The 16539-nt window shown below is 44.2% G+C and overlaps 1 protein-coding gene across 1 annotated transcript in view; it reads right to left on the reverse strand.

The window, feature by feature from the left end:
* Positions 1-16539, reverse strand: part of CNTFR (ciliary neurotrophic factor receptor) — an 839293-nt gene that overhangs the window by 124825 nt on the left and 697929 nt on the right. The window contains exon 8 of the mRNA XM_069214363.1: positions 15099-15262. Within this exon, the coding sequence (XP_069070464.1) occupies positions 15099-15262 (164 nt within the window). The remainder of the gene's footprint in view (positions 1-15098; positions 15263-16539) is intronic.

Here is a 16539-nt window from a genome sequence, read left to right on the forward strand (position 1 = left end):
TATCATATACATTTTCTTGCAGTACTTAAACCAAAAGTCATACCCAAACCTTGCAGCTTCCATGCTATCAACGCCATCGGATGTTCATGCTAGAACCCTGCAGACCACAAAAATGCCTGCACACCGTAGTTCCATTATTAGGATTCTCCAGTTGCTAGAACCATCTTCAAACTTGGTTAGATCCCTGCAGATCATCATGCCACACAGAACCCAGCAGTTCTCCAAAGAGGACATCTGCATATTTCCACCCCAAAGCCTACTGACAGCCTCATAAGAACCTAACAGATTCCATGGCAACACCCTGCTAAGTGGTATGGTAAAACACCCCAATTCCCAAAAGAGAACCTAAAATAACTTGCAATAATTCACGATGTTATTTGACAAACCTGCAGTTTCCCATGCTGGAGTACAGCGGTTACGTGACTACATTCAAGACTAACCAGCGTGACATGACTGAATTGTGTGTAGGCCTGGGTGGAGTTTGTGGAGTTACACTATGCAGAACTCCGCAAAGTGACCAAAAAACTCAGTCACCCTATGTGGAGTTCAGCAAAGCACTCGAGTGTGTTAGATCACACCATTCGTGCTGATTCTTACTGCTGGGTGTTTGTCCCGTGCTGTAAAGTTAGCATGAATGGCACTAGGTGCAGTGCAAGAGGGCGCTGCTTCTTTTCTGCCGCTCGAGTAGATTTTCTACTTGAGCGGCAGCTTCCTCAACACGAACAGTAGCGATAGCGACCACACATGACTGTCCGAATTGAGAAATTTTGCCAGTATGTGGTCTGGAGTAAGATTTTTCTCATTCGCCTATTTAACGTTGGCGAGTGAGGAAAAAGCTCTGCTACGTGGATTTTTTCAGAAATCCGCACTCTAAGCAGAGTGGGAGTTCACCGCCAACTCCTAAACTCCTGAGTTTGTTGTTCGGTCCACCAGAAAGAACTCTTACGTCAATTGTTGACTACACACTGCACCCTGACTACAAGCTCATCCTCTGAAGAAAGTAGGTAAAACGAGTGCTGGATCAGCCTGAATCCATTGGCCCGGAGCCATGCGGTTATCCTATTAATATCCCTAATACTCTGCTTGACTAATTGAGTTTTCTTTGCCTTCTGTGATGTCTGCACTAAATAAGGCTTGAACATGTCACAAAATAAATAAAAAAAACCAACAAGAACAACCATGGCGGCGACGAGGTAATGCATTTTCAGTCGATAGTGGAGCCATGCATGAATACTGCATGAGGGCATATTAATTCCACATCCTGCCTTTTAGCGGTCATCACCAGCTCGAGCTCTCATTCCTTCTATTATAATGTGGTGGCAGGGCCACTGTGATACCCGGGACACACAGCACCTTGGCAACCCTGTGCAAAAGTCACACTGCTTGTGATTAACCAAGACATGTTCCACCGAAGACCCCTGGATCATAGCCATTTATGAATGGAGAGTAAAATGCACCAGAACTAAGGCAATATTCGTAGAGCTGCTTATACGATGAGACTTGAGGATGGGCCAATCATCAAATTGCACCCACGTCTGGCTGTCACAGTTTGCCAGCTGCAAGAGTCGGTCTTGTGGTATCGTACCAGAATATTGTGACCTACATGTCATCTGACAACAATTTCAAGTCCTAAATATTTTTTGCAAAAATATTGCCTCATAGCAGTTTCTCATAGAATATCTACTGCCAATGGGGCAATAACAGCATTTAGGCCACAATAAATCATGACTTAATAGAACCCATCCACACTGCCTTCATCTGAACCATTGAAACTTGCCTCATTCTCTCCATTGCCCTTCATCAACTTGACTCAGGGACCCACCCACCAGACAAGATGTCAAAGGCTTGATTTCCAGTACTATTGTTGCTTCTCCTATCAACATGGAAGCAGTCTGGGAGAAGATGTCTTCAGTTTCAAGGATCTGCCTCTTGGAGCTCAGTCTCTATGTCAGGAAACTGATGATAGAAGATCTCAAACACTTGAAGACCCATATCTTATGTGAAACTTTTGGCCTGGGTGGAATTGAATTTTCATAGTGTCACCCTGCGTTTCGTGGCACTCCTCTTTTTCTCTTGAGTGCTGTGAACCTACTGTTCGGTTGTCAAAGCAATACAAATATAAAATGATTAACTAGTACAGGTCCAGTGGCCCGCCGTACACCCAGGTGAGGCTTGATACGGGCACACTATGGGGTGTAGCACACGGGCTCTGAAAGTTTGTCCTTTTTAGGGTCAAGCACGCAAGCACTCTAGTCTGTTGTGATACCTCTGTGGGCTTTTATCCACGCCCACTCATGCTATTCATTCTTTGTTGTGCTTTTCTGAAATGCTTCATTTTTATTGGTGCATTTTGTGAAATGTCCCTCCTCTGTATGCTGAGTTCCGTCCCAAGTGATTTAACTAAGCGAACATTTTTGTCGGGCATCACACTACGTCACGCTTCCTCCTGTTACAGCGTGTGATGGCCCCTCCTCCTTTCTAGACATTCACGCAGGGAGCCAATAACTCTTGTGCTCATGGTGGCAGTATTGCTTTGAATGGCTCACTTCTGTCAACTATTTTACTTTTCATTTTCAATTTATGTGGCAGGAAAAGTCCAGTTAGGAATTTAGAAAGCTAATAGCTCTAACTGGAGCAAATGCCAGACCCATTGCATGGCAAATGTTTATTAATGCTAGCCAGGAGCACACACAATCTACCTTAGTTGTTACTCTGTTATCCAATGTTTGGCATGATGCGTACAACATTGTCCTTTATGCTTGGTTGATATTTCATTGTCACTCTGTAGGTACATACACATGCGTATTGGTGCACTGAAGTAACCAAAAGTGACAAGGAGAAGTCCACTAAACTCCTAAAATACATGCATAACCAGATAAATGTAAGCTATAGAATTTTACAAAGAATTTTCTGTGTTAACAAGTGGACAGTTCATTAACTTCTCATTTACGCTGTCCCACCACGCATTGCAAGAGCCTGCCGAGCCAGACACTGTCCCACCAGGCGGTGTTCCAGAACGCGGCTGCCCTACAACTGATGCCAAGAAGCATTCTTCAGAACTTCCAGAACAAGGCCAAGTGTTCCATGATGTATGGTCTGCAACACCCACTCGTGTGCATGAAAGCCCATACATACAGATGGATTCCAGCTGTATGTCATTGTCTGAGCTTTAAGCAATATTTTTTAAAGGTCTACAAAAGAACAGAGGGTGGAGGAAGTTCTAGAGCATCCTACGGTCATCCACAGATCTGCATTGTTCTAGTTCAAGCCACCTTCACCTAATAGGTGATGCCAAATCATAGGCATTGAAGCAGGATGTTGGGTGGTTTGATTGTATTCGTTAATTCCAAATGCCTAAAGGTGTGCAGGTATCCGGATCAAAAAAGTAGCAAGTGTCTGGCATGCGTGCACGATTGCAAACAGACGTGCACGCTTCTCCTTCTTCTGAAAATAATATATATATATATATATATATATATATATATATTATTTTCATACAGCAGAAACTTAGTTGAAGGGCATTAAAGCACTTTACATGAACCAGACTACATTACACAGCTTTTTTGGGGCACATAAAGATTAAGTGAATTGGCCAAAATCAAAGGATGTTGAGCGGGGGCCAGAACTCAACTCTGCAACCCCAGTTCCAAGATAGGCCACACCTCCTACTGCAACAACACTTCCGGGGCTTTCGAAAGTGGTGTTCTTTACAATTTACTTCCTTTATTCACACCAGGGCCATAATGTATCAAACTTACCAAATAAAAGAACATTGAACTGATATAAATAAGTCTGCTGGTTGAGCTGTAAAGTTCACTAGGTTGAGTTTCTGGTTCTTAAAGAAGGGAAGTGTTTTAAATCAGAAAGACATTCAAGACCCAGGTCTCCAAGGAACTCATCCGTTATCACTCTGAAACAAAGTTCACAGTAGTGAATGTCCACTGATCTAACATACATGTGCACCAGTGAGGTGACACACTCCTAGCCTTGAAGCATCTCCTAGCCTTGAAGGTCTTTGAGTGGATGCCATAGACACACCCTGGTTACACAGCGCTCTAATGCCTTGTAGCTACATTCCTGCATTTCGTTGTATCAGGGTCGCCATATGTCCTAGGTCGGCACCTGTAGCAATCAGCCCCTGCCAGCACAGGATGTTCAGCAGCCCTTCCTATCATTGCCTTCTAAAGGAGGGGCGGGGAGGGATAACAGCTGCCATTAGAACGGATAATCGTGATTCAAGGGTTGCTCCTGTCGTGCCTAGACTATGGGAATTCGCTTCATCTAGGCAGTCCGACGTCAGTGGTTAAAAGACTTCAGGTTGTTCAGAACGCTGCAGCCTGGATACTGCTAGGTACTCCTAGAACACAATCTGGAAGTCTGTCACTTAAAACTCTTCAGTGATTGCCTGTAGGTTGTAAGGTACAACATAAGGCACTATGACCCTCATTACAACCCTGGCGGTCAAAGACCGCCAGGGCTGTTTCGTCGGATTGCACCGCCAACAGGCTGGCGGTGCAATCCTATGTATTACGACCACGGCGGAAGCGCCGAGGTCGCACCGCCGGGACCGGCGGTTTACCGCCTCGTTGGTCCCAGCGGTTTACCGCCTCGTTGGTCCCAGCGGTTTACCGCCTCGTTGGTCCAGGCGATTTACCACCTCGTTGGTCCCGGCGGATTTAATCCTCCAGCAGCGCTGCCCAGGGGATTACAAGTCCCCCTCCCGCCAGCCTTTTCATGGCGGTAGGAACCGCCATGAAAAGGCTGGCGGAAAGGGGAATCACGGGGCCCCTGGGGGCCCCTGCATCCTGCACTGTGTAGGAAGTTGGCTCTGTATGCACTATTTCAAAGTAAGGAATAGTATGCACAGAGTCTAAGGGTTCCCCTTAGAGGTAAGATAGTGGCAAAAAGAGATAATTCTAATGCTCTATTTTGTGGTAGTGTGGTCGAGTAGTAGGCTTATCAAAGGAGTAGTGTTAAGCATTTGTTGTACACACACACAGGCAATAAATGAGGAACACACACTCAGAGACAATTCCAGGCCAATAGGTTTTTGTATAGAAAAATATATTTTCTTAGTTTATTTTAAGAACCACAGGTTCAAAATTTACAAGTAATACTTCAAATGAAAGGTATTTCAGGTAGGTACTTTAGGAACTTTGAATTAGCAAAATAGCATATACAGTTTTCACATAAATGACATATAGCTATTTTAAAACTAGACAGTGCAATTTTCAACAGTTCCTGGGGGAGGTAAGTGTTTGTTAGTTTTTGCAACCCCAAAGTTACCACACCAGCAGCTCAGGGCCGGTCAGGTGCAGAGGTCAAAGTGGTGCCCAAAACACTTAGGCTTCAATGGAGAAGGGGGTGCCCCGGTTCCAGTCTGCCAGCAGGTAAGTACCCGCGTCTTCGGAGGGCAGACCAGGGGGGTTTTGTAGGGTACCGGGGGGGACACAAGTCCACACAGAAAGTACACCCTCAGCGGCACGGGGGCGGCCGGGTGCAGTGTGCAAACAAGCGTCGGGTTTTCAATAGGAATCAATGGGAGACCAAGGGGTCTCTTCAGCGATGCAGGCAGGCAAGGGGGGGGGGGCTCCTCGTGGTAGCCACCACCTGGGCAAGGGAGAGGGCCACCTGGGGGTCGCTCCTGCACTGGAGGTCGGATCCTTCAGGTCCTGGGGGCTGCGGATGCAGAGTCTTTACCAGGCGTCGGGTCTTTGAAGCAGGCAGTCGCGGTCAGGGGGAGCCTCGGGATTCCCTCTGCAGGCGTCGCTGTGGAGGCTCAGGGGGGTCAACTCTGGCTACTCACGGTCTCGTAGTCGCCGGGGAGTCCTCCCTGAAGTGGTTGTTCTCCACAAGTCAAGCCGGGGGCGTCGGGTGCAGAGTGCCAACTCTCACGCTTCCGGCGGGAAACGCAAGTTGTTTCAAAGTTGCTTCTTTGTTGCAAAGTTGCAGTCCTTGGTCAACAGAGCCGCTGTCCTCTGGAGTTCTTGGTCCTTCTAGATGCAGGGCAGTCCTCTGAGGCTTCAGAGGTCGCTGGTCCCTGTGGAAAGCGTCACTGGAGCAGTGTCTTTAGAAGTGGGGAGACAGGCCGGTAGAGCTGGGGCCAAAGCAGTTGGTGTCTCCGTCTTCTCTGCAGGGTTTTTCAGCTCAGCAGTCCTCTTCTTCTTAGGTTGCAGGAATCTGAGTTCCTAGGTTCTGGGGAGCCCCTAAATACAGAATTTGGGTGGGTGTTTAGGTCTGGGGGGTTAGTAGCCAATGGCTACTAGCCATGAGGGTGGCTACACCCTCTTTGTGCCTCCTCCCTGAGGGGCACATTCCTGTCCCTATTGGGGGAATCCTCCATCTGCAAGATGGAGGATTTCTAAAAGTCAGAGTCACCTCAGCTCAGGATGCCTTAGGGGCTATCCTGACTCCTCCTTGTTTTTCTCATTATCTCCTTCGGCCTTGCCGCCAATAGTGGGGCCGTGGCGGAGGGGGCAGGCAACTCCACTAGCTGGAATGCCCTGGGGTGCTGTAACAAAGGGGGAGAGCCTTTGAGGCTCACCGCCAGGTGTTACAGTTCCTGCAGGGGGAGGTGATAAGCATCTCCACCCAGTACAGGCTTTGTTACTAGCCACAGAGTGACAAAGGCACTCTCCCCATGTGGTCAGCAACGTGTCTGGAGTGTGGCAGGCTGCTAAAACCAGTCAGCCTACAAGGGTAGTCGGTTAAGGTTTCAGGGGGCACCTCTAAGGTGCCCTCTGGGGTGTAGGTTACAATAAAAAGCACACTGGCATCAGTGTGCATTTATTGTGCTAAGAAGTTTGATACCAAACTTTACAGTTTTCAGTGTAGCCATTATGGTGCTGTGGAGTTCGTGCAGGACAGACTCCCAGACCATATACTCTTATGGCTACCCTGCACTTACAAAGTCTAAGGTTTTTCTTAGACACTGTAGGGGCATAGTGCTCATGCACTTATGCCCTCACCTATGGTATAGTGCACCCTGCCTTAGGGCTGTAAGGCCTGCTAGAGGGGTGACTTATCTATACCTGTAGGCAGTGTGAGGTTGGCATGGCACCCTGAGGGGAGTGCCATGTCGACTTAGTCTTTTTATCCCCACTAGCACACACGAGCTGGCAAGCAGTGTGTCTGTGCTGAGTGAGGGGTCCCCAGGGTGGCATAAGATATGCTGCAGCCCTTAGAGACCTTCCCTGGCATCAGGGCCCTTGGTACCAGGGGTACCAGTTACAAGGGACTTACCTGGATGCCAGGGTGTGCCAATTGTGGAAACAAAAGTACAGGTTAGGGAAAGAACACTGGTGCTGGTGCCTGGTTAGCAGGCCTCAGCACACTTTCAAATCAAAACTTAGCATCAGCAAAGGCAAAAAGTCAGGGGGTAACCATGCCAAGGAGGCATTTCCTTACACACTGCCCCTGCCACGGCCCCATGGAGCTTTTCACTGTCTGCATAGCAGACAGTGAAAAGCGCGATGGGTGCAACTGCGCCCGTCGCACCGCCGCAACACCGCCGGCTCCATTTGGAGCCGGCTCCCGTGTTGCAGCTGACATCCCCCCTGGGCCGGCGGGCGGAAACTCGGTTTCCGCCCGCTGGCCCAGCGGGATGTTGAAATGGCCACTGCGTAAGTGGGGCCGCATTGGCGGCCGCGCAGTGGTTACAACTTGGCGGGTGAGGGCCTATGTATGGTACATCGGACAAAGCACAACTCGGGTCATGTGGTTCTTCAGGAATTAGGGACTGCCTATCATGCCAACAGAGACCTGAGGTCCAATAACCTTGAGCTGCTCCTCATCCCTGGAACCACTAGAGCTACGAGAGGAGGACGATCTTTAATTTACCTTCCACCCAAGCTCTGGAACGCTCCTCATCTCAGCATTAGAATGGAGGATAATTTTATGACTTTTAGGAAAAAATTGAAAACATATCTCTTCTCTTAAGTTTTTAGTTCTTTTGTTCACTCACTCCCACCTGTATTATTAGTGCCGGGAAGCCCGAGGTTCGGGTCGCCATGTGCTCTATAAAACTTGTGAATAGGAATAGGAATTATGTTGTCTTCCTCTTAAATGTACAGCAAGCTCTACAGGCATTCTTCATCTTGCAGACTTGTATCTGCCCCATGTGGCGTGTTGTGGGTAGGCCCAGCAGACCGTGCGCTGAAAGAACGAGGGCGTGGCTCTTGCAACTAATGACAAGGAGATTAGCTACTCCAAACACTGACTAACTCCTTGACTTGTTGCATCAATACATATTATAATAACATCAATGCTCCTTTGTGGCTGTCGAGCTATTGCACGGCACATTTGTTACTGTAAGAAAAAATGACGTGTCCGCAATAGCATTGATTCATTTTACTTTCAATTAGTGGAGAAAAGCTGCCTAAATGCAAGGGATCTATAGGCCTTTCCAATGGTGCACCATAAATGGTACAAGTCAGACAATGCATGCCTTGGTGTTATTCTGTTCTTGATTAGAGTGCCTTAATAACTCCAGTAATTCATTCGGCACTGATTAATACAATTTGCATATTTAAATAATCTAAACTTTTCGGATTAAGGATTTTCCACATACTGCCCCGGCTAATCTTCATCCTTCCCTACACCTTTCAGTCCCTTTACTTTAAATCGAACAGCCACTCTGTTCTGTACACGCCTAGAGGTGCGCTTCTTCCTCGAAGATGCTAGCCAGACCCAGAGCCTCTCCTGGGAGAGTGACAGCATTCTCTATCACCCTTTAACCTAGACTACAATCCAGGGCTTTCTCTGGAACGCCCTTCTGTATCTCCTTCTCACTGTGCATTAAGCTCTATCCATTTGCCAACATCTGTCCTCCAGAAACCTCTGCTGCTTGATGCCATGCACGTCCTTGTCTATGGCACTTCTCACCCACCCAGACCTTCTAGCTGAATTAACTTACTTTGTTGTTTGGTCAAGACAGAACAACTAGAGACCACCTTGAATGACTTTGGATTTCTTTGTTATTGACTTTTTCAGGGTAGAATCACAAGTAAATCAACATTTCTACCCACAGCATCTACATTTAGTTCTCCAATTCCTTATCCGTTTTCTCACATAACTAAATAGTGATGATTTAGAATAAAAATTTTAGGTCGAGCGCTAGAGCTTTGGCCTGTTGTAATCTCTCTGTGGGCTTTTAACCACGCCCACTGCACGCCCATCATTATCACTCGATACTGGGCTTGCCTTTCAAGAATCCTTTGTTATCATTGGTAAATGCTTTCACGTTTGTCCCTCCTTGAGGCGGTTTTGTTACTGCCTTGGGGACGACCCTGTTACATGGATAATTGCACGATTGCCCATTCATTTGACTGCAAGCGAACTTCTTTTTCCTTTTGTGTCCCTCCTTCACGTTCATGGCGGCCGTGGAGCTTTGAATCCGCTCGCTTATGTCAACAGTTTTACTTTTCATTTTCAATTTATGTGGCAAGAAAGGTCCAGTTAGGAATTTACAACGATAATAACTCTAACTCAAGCAAACATGAGACCCATTGCATTGCAAATGCTTGTTAATACGTATCCTTCATACAAGCTTTTCTCTACATGTTTTCAAATAGATCCTTGCTCAAACCAAGCAGAAAACATGTTGCTGGGAGTGTGTCCAGATTCATTCACACAACAGTAATATATTTCAACACATTACTCGTCAGATTCCACTTTTTAAAATGATGGAGCCACAGTTTAATATTGTCCTACCTGCTCTGCGTTTCACCTTTTCGTGCTGGTCATCTTTGCCAGTTTCTATATTTACAGTGCACCAATATCTTCTAGTGTCTCTGGCCCCTGCTGAGCGATCTGCTATAATCACACAAATATTTTGTTGCCTTTTGTGTTTGAATAACTCTACTGGAACCTAGCCTCGCCTCGCTGGCAGCAGGCAGTTTCCAGAAGTACATCTACTCTCCAGAGAATGAGAGAACAGCCTCTAAGCAACAGAATCTAGTTCATTACCAGCATTTTTCGCAATAGCTCAGGCACAATTAAAAATATGGCAAAAATCATTTGTCTACATAAAAATCCAATAAGTGCTCCATAAGGGATTTCTGACTGACAAAAAGTTTTTTCATCTTGCCTGCATCTGGTGATCTGTTATTGTCCATGCAGATGTAATGATGAAATGTTTCACCTTCCTCCCAATAAATCTTGAAAATTTCAATTTACCATCACATCAGTTTTTTAAAGTCCATTAAGACTTCAATCCTCATTCAGTCTGACATTTTCAATCAACCAGAAAACCCTAACCTTCAAGGCACTGAAGAGCCACTGTTCTATCTAGAAATACATTGTCATAACAGCTGTCAGATACGTGCGCCAATCCAAGAGCTTGAACATCACCCCAGGCCTTCAGGTAGCTTTCGCTAAAGTTTACCCATAACATTGACATCAGTACTCATCTTCCTTTCTCACAATCCAATTTTCCTGCAACTATAATTACAAACTTTAGTCCCATATTACAACACGCCTTACTCATTACAAACTCTGACTGTAATTTCTATGACCAAGTATTGGTGCAAAATTAATCAACCGTTGTTTCGCTTAGCTTTATAATTGATTCTTTATATTATATATTGCATTATCTGATTGTGCCATTGCCTTACCATGTGCATTGTCATGGCGTACTATTAGGGCGGTAAAACAGAAAGTACAACCATGCTGCCGCTGAGATCTGATGATGACATGTGGACACATCTACACCAAATGGCTATATATAGACGACGTTTATTGGGGAGCAGCATGAATTACAGTAATCGCATTACAGCGTAATGTGACTGGGAGAGATAATTGCAACGGTTACTCGTGGGTAGGTCTTCAGATGGAACGGACAAAGTGGAATTTAATGCGCATCACCTCTGGAGCAAGTCACAGCAGGCACGTCACAAGCAATTACAAAGACCATCCATATAGATTAAAGTCACGCAACCCTTTTACGATGGCCGTGGTGTAGTCCTTTCTACCGCAGAGGGTGACATTTTAAAAATAAGAGTCAAGCCATGGCATCCATCTTGCAAGCAAAAGATATTTGGGAACTGGTGCTCCCAACTCATGCAATGCAATAGCAAATATCTTTTTACTAACTTGACTTCTATTTTTGCTTTTTGTCCCCAAATTTTCTTCCCGACTTATTTGTAAGCAGGAGGGAAAAAAAGGGGGATGTGGCGAAGGGCTAAAGATGAAAGTGAGGTGTTTCCATTTATACTTTTCTATGTGACCAGATGCCCTGCTGATCTGGCTTGTGCAAATCCAGTACTTGAAGAATTACCAGGTCCTTCTAGGACAGGAAAGGATGCCCTTGAGAGTCACTGAATTAAATGGCAAGTTGATCATCTTCATCATGTGAGAAAGGGCTCTTAACCTTATCCTTCAGATCATGTTTCAGGATTCCAAGTAAAGGGATTATTGGTCACTTTTAGTCCCTGAAACATCCTTTTCTCTGAACCTCAAAAAAGGTGAGTAACACTAGCCTCAGCAATGTAGTGGGGAGTGTGCGAGCCACAGGAACCCGAGTAAGGTCCACAAAAGGAAAGTACTCTAAGGTCTATTCAAAACAGCAACATCAGTGGCACAGCTCTCCAAGGCAGAACTACACCACCATGGGTAAGTGATGGAAAAGGGGATAATAAAATTAAAGGTATGTGTCTTCACGTGCTCTAACTATAGGCAGAATCAAGATATAGATGTCTGAAAATTAGAAGATAATATTTTTACTGAAAAGAATGAGAATTACGTTTTATTCTTCAAATACATATAATCCGAGCTTCTAAAACAATCTCCCTCTTTATTTGCCTGATTTACAAACTCCTTTCCCTGACTTAAGTAAGTCTTAAGACAGTTTAAGTCCATGATAAAGCCCTTCATAAATCAGAGCATTAAGGCTCTCCCAAGAGACTGAAACATCCTAGTACATGAATTCTGAAATTAGACTCAGGATGGCCTGGCGTGTGGAGTAATGTGTCAGACTTCAGTTCTTGGCCACGATTGGTAAGTTTCTTATTTTTGACTCTCCATGGCTTGGTTCACAACAAGCTATTGAAGAAGCAGAAATGGTGAAAATAAGAGACACCAGAGAGCATTTTAAGACATTGCTCTTCAGTCTTCATAGCTGCCTCAAAGGATGGGTTATGTCCAACCACCCTATGACCTCATGCATTTTGCTATGATATGTCCTCTAGAATATTATACCTATATGTGTACACATGACCAATCATCTGGTGGTGAGGGAAAACACTGCACGAAGTGTGGGTGAGGAACCAGTAGCTGTAATATAAAAATTACTGTAAGAGCACAAAGGCTAGAAGGATGGTGCTAACTTGGCCTCTTATATTTGCCATCGATTGTCATGTTTCCCTAAATGTTACCCTCGTAATGACTAGTATACCACTATGCATTCCCTCTTGACAAATGGCAGATTCATTTAGAACCATCTTCTCACCCTTCAGCAAGGTGCACACATTAGGTTTGCCACTGGTATTGCACCAGAACATAAGGTAAACACCTACATGGGCATTATTTAAACTCACATGCTCTTCATAGTGGGTTTCAAATGCACAATGTTTAGACTGTAAATTCTGATACATTCTGGAGGAACAACATGGATGCAAGAGTTGCACTAAGACCAAAGACTTGCAAGTCAAATAGTCCATGAACTTCTTATTACAATTCGATGAGTGTGTTATATCCATGGACCTCAAATGAAGTTAGCCTGGGGCAGCATCTCCTACTTTAGTCATACCCTTCGGAGCCCCCGCCACAGCTGTAGCCAACCCTGGACTCAAGGGTCATGTGTCCAGTTTTCCCCCAATGCTCTTCCTCTAACACCTCACTAACATATACGAGGACGCTGAGAATGTAACCCTGGACTGAGCGCCCAAGGGGGTTAAAGGATACACAACATCACTCCCACTACCCCTGACATTATGGTGAACCAAAGTCCAAGGTTCACTTAAATTCTGTTCTTTGTGAGCTTCTGAGTTACATTAATAGCACCAGCAATGCTTCCTCCTCTGCTGATACCTCTGCCAAGCATCTTGCAGCATCCCCAGCCGCGTGGTGGACCAGAAAGCGGGAGACATTAATTGATGTGCACCAAGCCCTGAGTTCCCTTGACCAACTTTACTGCCAGGAAAAACTACGGAGAAAGTGCCAAACAAAAGCTTTAAGGTCAGCTCGAACCATTAGCCCCCTCAAATCACATTTCATAACAAAGACACTGGTTAAAGGAAGCTTCTCCTACATGGACTTCAAGATGATGTGAGCTGAAGAAAAACAAATATGCACCAAAATTGTTCTAACAAGGTGTTGAGAAGAAAAAATCCCACACTTGCCACAGTTTCCATTCGCCATGTTTAAATTGTGGATAAGTCCTTTAGGACCCACAGTTCTCAGTGTCCAGTTATTTATTTCTTAACTGCAGTATCACAAGTTAAAGTTGCACTTCCCACATTTTCCAATCTCTTGATCCAAATTGGACACTTGATATATTGCAAGTCAAATTATACACTAGACAAAGTTTCAAATCTCGTAGTGTAAATTTCCTTTGTGGAATATTGCAAGTCAGACTCTATCGAAAGCAAAATCAGCAGACTACCTGCTCACATTTCCAGACTGAGACAGCATGAATACAATCCTATGGTACCCACAATCCTAAGTCACAGTGTGTAGATGCCTGGTGTGGGATACCCTGAGTCAGATTTGATGGTACCCAGTACATGCAATCTCTATGTTTACATTTTAAATCTAGAATACACCAAGTACATTTTAGAACTAACCGTAATTATCATTCTCCTTGTTTAAATTTCCAATGTAGCGTATCGCAAATCCAAATTCTACACTATGGACAGTTTCGGATGCCATGATGAAATTTTCATTTGATATTGCTCTCAATGTCTCAAAAAAGACCATCCACCTACCCATAGTGAATTAAAGTCTCTTCAGTGTATTTTTTATTCTTTCACCCTCCTTGTCTATTCATGGAACACAGGTGTTGTAATATGTTGTGAGGGTGGTATGAATGAGGGTGTAATTAGATCAAAAAATCCAAAATAATTAGTGTTTATATTTACTAGGCTCATAATGATTGAGGGACGAAGCCATTGTATCTAAAGAAGCACATATTTGATATAAAACTACTTAAGTGTCTAAGGAAACAGATCTTTGATATAAAACTACACAAGTGTCTAAGGAAGCACATAGTTGATATGAAACTACATAAGTGTTTAAGGAAACACATATTTGATATAAAACTACATAAGTGTCTAAGGAAACAGATCTTTGATATAAAACTACACAAGTGTCTAAGGAAACATATATTTGATATAAAACTCCATAAGTGTCTAAGGAAACAGATCTTTGATATAAAACTACACAAGTGTCTAAGGAAGCACATATATGATATAAAACTCCATAAGTGTCTAAGGAAACATATTCGATATAAAACTACATAAGTGTCTAAGGAAACAGATCTTTGATATAAAACTACACAAGTGTCTAAGGAAGCACATATTTGAGATAAAACTCCATAAGTGTCTAAGGAAACACATATTTGATATAAAACTCCATAAGGGTCTAAGGAAACACATATTTGATATAAAACTACATAAGTGTCTAAGGAAACACATATTTGATATAAAGCTTCATAAGTGTCTAAGGAAATAGGTCTTTAATATAAAACTACATAAGTGTCTAAGGAAACACAAATTTGATATAAAACTCCATAAGTGCCTAAGGAAACAGATCTTTGATATAAAACTACACAAGTGTCTAAGGGAGCACATATTTGATATACAACCACATAAGTGTCTAAGGAAACACATATTTGATATAAAACTCCATAAGTGTCTAGAGAAGCTCATATTTGATATACAATTACATAAGATAGTGTTAATGAAGCAGCAATTGGGTGAAACTAAGAAAAATATCTTTGAAAAGCAGGCAGTACTTGGAAGCTGAAGAAGCCGTGCCTGACACACGTGTTATGAAGCAGAGTTCCCTCATCCACCTAACAATCTCTCAGCTTCTACCTGGGAGATTGGTGAGTGTTTGACACCATTAATTCAGCCAATGAAGGTACAAGAGACACCACTCACATGTTGCCATTGGTCAAGGATGAGCGGGCGATACCTCAGGAAGAACTTGAGCGGAAAGGAGTCCGGGTCAGGCCAGGAGGCGGGATTCTGCCACGTCACTTCTAGTCTCCGCGGGTTGTTGATCACAGGTTTGGCAACGACGTTCTCTGGAGGGTCTGGTTTCACTAGAAACAAAAGAAGCAGGTATTTGATCAATGTGGAACTTGTGTAATAGAAGAGCACTTTAGACAAACCATTGTTTACTGCAACAGTTGTATGAAAAGTGATGGCTGCTGGTGTTCCAGTGTGATGGCTTGAAGGCTTTTCAGCAGTTGTCAAAGACGAACATGTGCCCTAAAATGCACCCCATTACAAACTGTCCGAGCCCATATCTGCAAAATTAATGCATTACATAGGTGACACATTCTCCCCAAGATTCATTTGGCTGGCATTGGAATTAAATCTAAATCTGTATAGCTGAGACTGGAACCAGGGCTCTGTTTTTCCAGAAGACCAATCATATGGGGGGGGTTGTACCACTGCATTTACAAACAGGCTTTTATCCACAGGCTGCCCTCCTAGTTCACTTAAGCACCTAAATCTGCATCTCCCCTTTAGGTTGTGCGCTTGGTCACTCTACCTTCTCCATTGGTTGCTACAGATGGCATCTCTTGTAACGAACTAAATGGACCTAGTGGTCCCATCCCTCAATACCAACATCCTTATGTATTACATCAAATGCCAAAAGGCTCTAATGTACAAGCCATTTAAACACCCAGACATTGCTCTTATTCAGGAATCTCACATATCCCTCACTGCATCTGATACAGACTGGGATGAGAAGGTGAGATATGCTTGTGATACAAATGATCCCCAACAGCCAGGTGCAAGCCCCTCATTATTCAGGAAAGGTGTGACAGGTAAGTTAGAAGATTTTATTACAGGTGAGGTAATAGAGGAGATGTCCACTGGATGGCCATTCAGAGAGGATGGGTCCCTGATAGACTTCTACAGGATTAATTATATTTGCTCGAAGGGGTACTGAATAACATGTTTAGGGGAGCAAGCATGAGTAGATCTTTAGGTTCTGTGCCCAGTAGGGTGATTATTACCAGGGAAGAATGCCCTATGTTGGCCGAGCTACTACCTCTTTAGGACTCACGATATTAACATCCTCACCAAGGTTTTGGCCAATAGATTAAAGAGAGACATTCTCTTAAATGACCGACCCATTTCAGGTGGGCGGGTTCATTCTTGGCAGGCCCTCTGGTTTCATTATGCAAAACTTTTCCCATTTATTGTGTCAAGAATGAAATGGCACTGACCAGAAAATAGCCAGTCAACTTACACGCTGAGAAGGCATTTGACTGTGTGGAATGGGAATATCTCTTTTAAATATTGGATAGGGTGTGTATCAGACAAGCGTTTTTGAAAAACGTCAGATGGCTCTATGAAGAATCAG

This window comes from Pleurodeles waltl, chromosome 1_1 (genome assembly GCF_031143425.1).
Source record: "Pleurodeles waltl isolate 20211129_DDA chromosome 1_1, aPleWal1.hap1.20221129, whole genome shotgun sequence".
NCBI classification, from domain to species: domain Eukaryota; kingdom Metazoa; phylum Chordata; class Amphibia; order Caudata; family Salamandridae; genus Pleurodeles; species Pleurodeles waltl.